General features: G+C 56.8%; 1 protein-coding gene across 1 annotated transcript; it reads left to right on the forward strand.

Moving 5' to 3' along the window:
* Positions 1-2,909: 2,909 nt before the first annotated feature.
* Positions 2,910-8,374, forward strand: KLF10 (KLF transcription factor 10; the record flags this gene model as incomplete). The annotated part of the gene is made up of 4 exons (XM_080693526.1): positions 2,910-3,078; positions 6,028-6,261; positions 6,362-7,271; positions 8,115-8,374. Exons 1-4 carry the CDS (start codon positions 3,043-3,045, stop codon positions 8,372-8,374), a joined length of 1,440 nt encoding a protein of 479 aa, XP_080549652.1. The 5' UTR covers positions 2,910-3,042.
* Positions 8,375-8,652: the final 278 nt, after the last annotated feature.

Here is an 8,652-nt window from a genome sequence, read left to right on the forward strand (position 1 = left end):
CAAGGGTCATTTTTTAACTAGGGAGTATCATGGTTGGATCCTGTGAAGCCCTTCTTGGTATGGAATTTGGGCACTGGAAAAACAGCTGGCCCAGGGGTAGGAGGCTGGGAGGGGTATGGCAGATTGTTTAATCCAGGCAAGAGTGAGAGGCAGACTGACCTAGAGCAACAGTTGAAGGATAGAAATGTTAAGAGCCTGGCGTGGAGGTGCACGCTTGCAATCCCAGCATTTTGGAGGCTGAGACAGGAGGACTGCAATTCCTGGCCAGCCTCAGCTACTTAGTGGGGCCCTTTGCAACTCAGTGAGACACTGTTTCAAAAATAAGGAATAAAAAATAGGGCTTGGCGTGTAGCTCAGAGGCAGAATGCCCCTGGGTTCCATCCCTGTACTGCAAAAAAAAAAAAAAAAAAAAAAAAAAAAATCCCCAGTACCACAAAGAAAGAAAGACAGAAAGAAAGAGAGAGAAAGAAGCTGGGCGTAGTGGCGCACACTTGTAATCCCGGCATTTGGGAGGCTGAGACTGGATGATCGCAGTTCATGGGCAGCCTCAGCTACTTAGTGAGGCCCTCTGCAGCTTAGTGAGGCCCTGTTTCAAAAAAAAAAAAAAAAAAGAAAGAAAAAAAGAATAAAAAATAGGGCAGGGGATGTAGCTTGGAGGTCAAATGCCCCTGGGTTCCATAAATAAATAAAAAGACAAAAGAAAGGAAGGAAGGAAGGAGATTTCTGAGGTGAAGCTGCAGGGACCTGGGGGTTAACCTGATCCAGCAGGGCTTTGAGGTGAAGACTGGATGGGTGATGGAGACCCATGCAGAAGGGCTTTAGTTTTGGTGATAAGGGGTCTGGGGTGCCTGGGGAACAGCTTTCCCTGAATCTCTAGGAATGGTGCCACCACTACCCTGCTTCTCCTACCCTTTTCTTTTCCTGTTCTGAATCACTCCATGAATGCTCTAGCTTTTCAGCAAGCTGGGGCACCATGCCGGCAGGCCCCACCTTCCTGGGGAAGGCACAGCCTTGGGCCCGATGGTCTGGCTGAGGCCACCCCAGGGGGAGGCTCCCTGACAGGAAGGAAGGCAGGCTTGCCGGCAGGGCACACACAGGAGCTTCCTCTGTGCAGCAGGTGCCCAGGCCAGCTGCTCCAGCCCCCCAAGCGCTGATCAACAGGATGGGACAGCCCATGCGGAAGGAAGCCAGCAGGGAGGGACACCCCTGCAGACAGAAGCAGGGCAAGGGGTGAGGGAGGCAGGAAGGGCTGCCTGGGCTGCTGAGCTGGCGCTCCTCCAGCAGATTCAAGGGACCCGGAGTGACAGGAGGGCATTCAGCCCTCATCTCCCACCCCGGGGCCTCTCTGGCCCTGCCCAATGGGATTATTGTTATCATTGCTATTGTTGGAGAGCAGGGGCTGTAGGAATACCAAAGGAACCACCGGAAGATGTTCTTAGATTTGGCAGTTTCAAAAAATAATTCCCTTTCATGGTTCATTCTGTGACTATTGGGAAAGGCTACGAGGCACTATCAGCCTTTCAGTTACTCAGAGAAGGGAGAAAGCTAAAAGGAGAAGCAACGACTTTGGCCTCCTGATCGACCTACCCAAAAGAGGAGGTGAAACCTTGGCTTGCTTTGAGGCCCGTTATCACTGTCCTCTCTCCAACAGCTGCTGTGAGCAGCAACAAATCGCCAAAAGCGGGCACGGAGGCGCCCAAGCAGAGCCAGGCTTTGGCCAGGCGTTCCCAGCCTCCCGCCCCCGACTGCAGCACGCTGGCGGCTCTCCTTTCAGCAACCCAGCCTGCCTCTGACCCGCTGGGGGAGGGCCAGGATGGGGGTGTGGTGGCGGCGTGTCTTGGACCAGGCCAGGAATTCCACCTCCAGGGGCGCTCAGACTGAAGCAGCCTAAACCCCCCTCCCCTCCTCCAGACTCCTCCTCATCCCATCCCCACAAACGGTGTCCAGGCCAGGCATTCCGAAGGCCTGGGTTCAGGGATGAGGTGGAGAAAGTGGGGTCTACCTTTGAAAACGGTGTAGACTGCAATTTAAACTTCAACTACACGGAGCTCCAACTCGATTCTGCAGCCCAGCGTCTGCGCCAGAGGATAAAAACTCTGGTCTACGGCTCCCGGCCAAACCAGAGTCCGTGTGGTCGGGGCTTTCCGCAGTCCCCGCACCGGCCACCCGGCCGCCCGGGGGGAGCGAGGGGCGGGGCGGGCACCGCCGCCTGCGCGGGGACCGGGAGGGCGAGCCGCGCCGCGGCCGGTGTGGGCGGGGGCGCGCGAGCAGGTGTCAGTTCAGAGGCCGGGCTCCCCGCCACCCCAGCCCTGGGGCGCCCCACGGCTCAGCGAGGCGAAACCAGCAAACGCTCGAGAAATGCAGCTCAGTCGGTCACCCGGCTCTGCTTTCTCGCCAACGAGCCAGAGGACGGCACTTCCGATGCACAGCTCTGGCTCCCGCCCCTCGGCTGGCAGCCGCCGCCCCCCCGGCCGCCCGGCCTCCCGCCCACTCCGCGGCGGGCTGAGCTGGGGCCCCGCGCCCAGGGACGAGGCGGGGCGGCATCCTCCCCACCCCCACGTGGGGCGGCCCTCCGCAGTGTCTGGGCGCGCCGCCGCGCCTCCCGCCAGGCCCCCGCCCGCGGCGCCGCCCCCGCCAGGCCGGGGCGGGCGACGGGCGGCCGGGGGCGGGGGGCGTCCCTGAATCAGGTGGCTGCAGGAGTTCCCCGGGGCAGGGCCGAGGGAACACGCTGCCGGGGGTTGTGTACACGCTCCACTGACATAGCTTCACGCTGCCGGGCAGCCGCTGATCACGCGTGGCCCCGCGAGCCCATTGGCCCGAGCCTCACACACCTTTGCCGCTGATTGGTCGAGCCCAGGCTCCGCCCCCGCCCCCGCCCGCGGCGCGGGGCAGGCGGAGCGGATACCTGAATGGGGAGGGGGCAGACGGCGCTGAGCGCGGCGGCGGCGGGAGCGGCGTCGAGTGTCTCTGTGTCCGTCTGGGGCCAGGCAGCCAGCAGCCCAGCAGCCAGTCAGCTCGCCGCCTGCGGCCAGGCAGCCAACCATGCTCAACTTTGGCGCTTCTCTCCAGCAGGCTGCGGTAAGTCACCTGGGGATGCCCCCGGCCTCCGCTTCGCCGGGTCTGGGGGGCCAGCCGGGGCGCGAACCCCAGCTCCTGACACCAGCCACGCCTGAGGACACGGGCTGCAGCGGAGTCCTGGGGAACGAAGGGGATTCCTGTCTGCACACTGGGCATCTGCGAGGGCATGTGCGCTGTGGAGGGGAGTCCAAGAGGCGCCTTGGACCTGGAGATAGGAGGGTGGTCTTGCTCCTAGGTGTGCGGTGCTCCTCGAGGAGGGAAAGGGGCCGGTCCGCAGGGAGACCCAGGGGGCCGGTGAGAGGGAGGGTGGCTGGAGGGGGGAGAAGTGAGGAGAGGGGGAGGGAGGAATGAGGAGGGGGCTCCTGCCCCAGCTGCGAGGTTAGGGAAAATGTGGAAAGGGAACTGGCGAGGGGGAAGGGGCCACCCTGCACCTGGCGCTGGGGGGAGATGCCCATCTGGACTAGGAATGCGACCCCGGGTGGGAGGGGGCTGCTCGCAGGATTTTGAGGGGCAGGGGGTCCACCGGAGAAGCGAGGGGGCAGCCCTGCGCGGGGGGGTCTGAGCAGGGGCCTGCAGGACGGACCGCGGGGAGGGGGCTGCCCAGCACAGTCTGGGGCCGGGGGCGCCCGGCGTAGGCGTCGGGGGTGGCACGCGGTGCCCCCGCAGACGTCGGGAAGGGACTCCCAGCCGGGGCGGAGGCAGGTGGCCGCCTTCAGACGACTCCTCCGAGGGGGCAGGGAGCAGACTCGGGGGCTGGGGGGTGGGGAGCAGGACCGGCAGCTGGGCGGGAAGGTGGGCGGGGGAGACGGGGCCGCGAGACACGGGGGCCGCGCGTCTGGAGCCCGGGCTGTGGGGGCTGCACGTCTGGGAACCCGCGGCGGGGGCGTGAGCTGCCGGAAGCCGCGGGGAGGGGGCGTCGCGTCTGCGGGGAGGGGCCGGGTGGTCTGAGGTCCCGCGGGCCGCCTGGGCGGGAAGCGCCGAGGGCTCGGCCGGGCCCGCTGCAGGGAGGAGGGCGGCGGCCGCGCTTCCGCGGGGACCCGGCTCCTCCTCCCGCAGCCAGGCGGGGGCCGGGGCGGGCCGCGAGCGGGCGCGCCCGGGGAGCTCCTCGTCCCCGAGTGACCCAGCCCCGGCCCCCGCCAGGGGCGGGAGCGAGGCTGGGCCCCGCTGTCGGTTCCTAAGGGAACCGCGGCTCGGGGAGCTGCAGGGGGCGGGCGCCTCCGGAGCCGGCGCCGCCCCGCTCCTCCCCTGCGTCCCTCCCGTCCCCGCGGCCCGGCGCGCTCCGCCGGGCGGTTGGCGGCGGCGCCCGCGGCCCCTCCCCAGCCGGCGCGAGGGCGGGGGCCGCGCTCAGGAAGTAGGGGAAAGGTGACGGCGCGGCAATTCCCAGTTCACGTTTCCTGCGCCGCCGCGAGCAGCGGCTGATCACGCTTTGTTCACATGCCCCCCCGCGCCCCGCCCCCGCGCTCGGCCGCCCGGCCAATCCGCGCCCGGGCCGCCGGCCGGCTGGCCAATGGCGGGGGCCGGGGCGCGGGGACGTGCGCGCGGCGAGGAATGTTCCCAGTGACTCACCCGCGAGCCTCATTGAGGTTGGGGCGGCCCCACCGGGCGGTCGCCGCCGCCGAGGATCTCCCCCGCCGCCCGCCTCCGCGCCCGCCGGCCTCGCCCGCCCGCGCCGCCGCCCGCGCTTCCCTTTCCTGCCTCTGCCCCCACTCCCTTTCCTCCCCTCCCCGTTTCCCTTCCTAGCCTCTACCGCTCTCGCTCTCCTTCCCCCCTGCCTGCCTTTTTTCCTTTCTTTGCATGGGTGTCTTGAGGCTTACACACACATGCTCTGTCCGTTGCAGCTTACATAAAGGCGCGACCGATTATGCAATTTCATTGTTAGTAAAATTTCAGGAGCAAGTGGCTCGTTTTCTTAGGATCTCAATTCGAAGTGATCATGCAGTATTTTTAAAGAAATCGTGAGGACAGTACCTTGCAACGCAAATTTTAAAAAAAATTTTAAAATTTTTACACAATCTGCTTTGACCAAAAGAATCCATTTCTTTTTTAAGTGGAAAATGGAAGAGATGGTGGGTGGGACCATTTTAAGTATAGCTCAAAGGACTTAAAAAAAAAACAAAACTTACGAGTTGTACAAATAGAAAAAACATGGACTTTTTGCCAAGCAATTTTTTTAAAGAAATTAAATTTCATTTTGACTATTATACTTGCTGATGGTCATAGTTTTGCATAGCAAACCATTGTGTCAAATAGATCCCATAAAGGGTTACACAGACATGAAGAGGTTGAAACTCAACCTAAAAGCTTTGGAATTTTTCCACATAGATCACTTGATCTCAGTACTGTAGATAATTTGAGTTCAACATAATATGCAGTTTAATTTGGAAGAAGCCCTTGGAATCCCAGATAAAGTCAGACCTGTATCAATAAAGCCAGAGCTCTGTCCACCATACTTTAATGTTTTGGTCTCTTATTTTTTCCACTTTCATTAGAAATTCACATCTCACAAGACTTTGTAGCATATCATATATAGTATTGAGAAGAGATGACGTTTTTGTAGTCTTCTCTTAGTTATTTTGTCTGACCCCGTTGTAGATGGCTTCTCTGGAGCAAAGTGCTTCTCATTTTTGGAGCACAAATGCATTGAGAGCTGTGGACTCACTCCTAATGGTAATAAGCTATACTTTGCTACAATGCAAGGCTATCAGGGTTCTAGCAAACTACATGGGGAAGAATGAAGATCTGAATACCATTCACATGAACCCAGTGTCACCTGACGAGTATAGCTGAGCTTTCCAAGTGTCACAATGTGGGGGGGGGCAAGTTATTTCAAATTTTAACTTGGCAAGTTGTACAATTTATAAAAAGACTGACATTCCATCATTGCACATGTGTCTGTTATCTGCAAGACAAAAGGCATGCTTACAAGCTTTTGGTATTCTGTTTTTATAGGAGGAAAGAATGGAGGTGATTTCCGAAAGGTCAAAGGAGAGTGTGTATTCCTGGAACAAAACTGCAGAGAAAAGTGATTTTGAAGCTGTAGAAGCACTAATGTCAATGAGCTGCAGTTGGAAGTCTGATTTTAAGAAATACCTTGAAAACAGACCCGTGACACCAGTTTCTGATATGTCAGAGGAAGAGAATCTGCTTCCAGGGACACCTGATTTTCATACCATCCCAGCCTTTGTAAGTATTGCTGTCCTTAGGATGGGTGCTCACTATAGAATTTCTTAAGGTTTACCTAATTCTAAATTTCTCACGCTGTTGTTTGTATCTCTCTCTTCAGTGTTTGACTCCACCTTACAGCCCCTCTGACTTTGAACCCTCTCAAGTGTCAACTCTGGTGGCACCAGCGCCATCTACTGGGCACTTCAAGTCATTCTCAGATACTGCCAGACCTCACATTGCTGCTCCTTTCAAAGAGGAAGAGAAGAGCCCAGTTTCTGCTCCCAAACTCCCCAAGGCTCAGGCAACAAGCGTGATCCGACATACAGCTGATGCCCAGCTCTGTAACCACCAATCCTGCCCCGTGAAAGCCGCTAGCATCCTCAACTACCAGGACAATTCTTTCCGAAGAAGAACCCACCTAAGTGTTGAGGCTGCAAGGAAGAACATACCCTGTGCAGCCGTGTCACCAAACAGAGCCAAATGTGAGCAGAACACAGTGGCGGATGTGAATGAGAAAGCAGGCAGTGCACTTTATGACTTTTCTGTGCCTTCAGAGACAGTCATCTGTAGGTCTCAGCCAGCCCCTGGGTCCCCACAGCAAAAGTCAGTGCTGGTTTCTCCACCTGCCGTATCCCCAGGGGCAGTACCACCCATGCCGGTCATCTGCCAGATGGTTCCCCTTCCTTCTAACAACCCTGTTGTAACAACAGTCGTTCCCAGCACTCCACCCAGCCAGCCACCAGCTGTCTGCCCACCTGTGGTGTTCATGGGCACTCAGGTACCCAAAGGTGCTGTCATGTTCGTGGTACCCCAGCCTGTTGTTCAGAACCCAAAGCCACCAGTGGTGAGCCCCAATGGCACCAGACTCTCTCCCATTGCCCCTGCTCCTGGGTTTTCCCCTTCAGCACCTAAAGTCACTCCTCAGATCGATTCCTCCAGAATAAGAAGTCACATCTGTAGCCACCCAGGATGTGGCAAGACCTACTTCAAAAGTTCTCACCTAAAGGCCCACATGAGAACACACACAGGTACCAACCATTTGTTACTATGTCTTTAAGAGGAATATGTAAATGGAAGAGCTTTTTTGTGGGGGCAGGGGGTTGTGATCACAAATACAGACCTACAAACCAGGCATGTTAAGAATTTACCTTGGGATATTTGCCAGTGCAAGGTCCACCAAAAGACTTCTTGAGCTTGGTGTGATGGGGCACATCCTTCATCCCAGTGACTTGGGAGGCTGGGGCAGGAAGATTGAAAGTTCAGGCCAGCCTGAGCAACTTAAGACCATGTCACTAAAGGGCTGGTGGTAGAGAGAGCCCCTGTGTTGGGACGGGGTCTCTGGGGAGTAGGACAGACTTTGTTTTTTTTTTTTTTTTTCTTTTCTTTTTGGTACTGGAGATAAAACCCAAGGGTAGTCTACCTCTGAGCTATACCCCCCAGCCCTTTTTATTTTTATTTTGAAACAGTGTTGTTAGGTTGCTGAGTGTCACTAAATTGTTGAGGCAAATCTCAAACCTGTGCTCCTCCTATCTCAGAATCCCAAGCACGGGGATTACAGGTGTGGACCACCATACCCAGCTCGATGCTTATGTTTAAATCTCCTAATGATGCTTCTTTAGATGCCTGCTGGTTTAACAAAGTGTCTTTAAAGTTAAATAGCAGTTAAGGTCAGTACTTCAGACTTTTATTGAAGGGATATTTTACAAGTGGTAAAGTGAAAGTTAAATGCAGCAGTATACATCTGGTATTCAGTAGTTTATTAAGTTGTAAGCTTTTATTTTATATCTCTATGCCTTTAGATATAATTGAGCATACATTTTTATGGAGATTGAATAAATATATAGTAATAACGGTCTCAATCGTTCTTTCAGGAGAAAAACCTTTTAGCTGTAGCTGGAAAGGTTGTGAAAGGAGGTTTGCCCGTTCCGATGAACTGTCCCGACACCGGCGAACCCACACAGGCGAGAAGAAATTTGCCTGTCCCATGTGTGACCGGCGGTTCATGAGGAGCGACCATTTGACCAAGCATGCCCGGCGCCACCTGTCAGCCAAGAAGCTCCCAAACTGGCAGATGGAAGTGAGCAAGTTAAATGATATCGCCCTGCCTCCGACCCCCGCGCCTGCGCAGTGACGGGCCAGGAGGCAAAGAATCCGAACTGACTTTGGTCACAGCCAGGAGCCAGGGGTGGTGTCAGAATCCTCCCACTGCAAGTCTGTGGCCCTCCCGCGGGGGCTGAGAGCAGAAGCCCCAAGGCCCGAGGGGAAGGCCCGGCCTGGGTTAGATGACAAGAAGTGCTTTCAGCCGGGGGCAGGTCACAGAACAGCAGGTTTCATTTCTTCAAGAGAGATGAGAAAGCTTTTATTCCTTTGAATATTTTTTGAAGGTTTTAGGTGAGGTCAGCACAGGTA

Source organism: Muscardinus avellanarius, assembly GCF_963383645.1.
Source record: "Muscardinus avellanarius genome assembly, chromosome: 4".
Lineage (NCBI taxonomy): Eukaryota > Metazoa > Chordata > Mammalia > Rodentia > Gliridae > Muscardinus > Muscardinus avellanarius.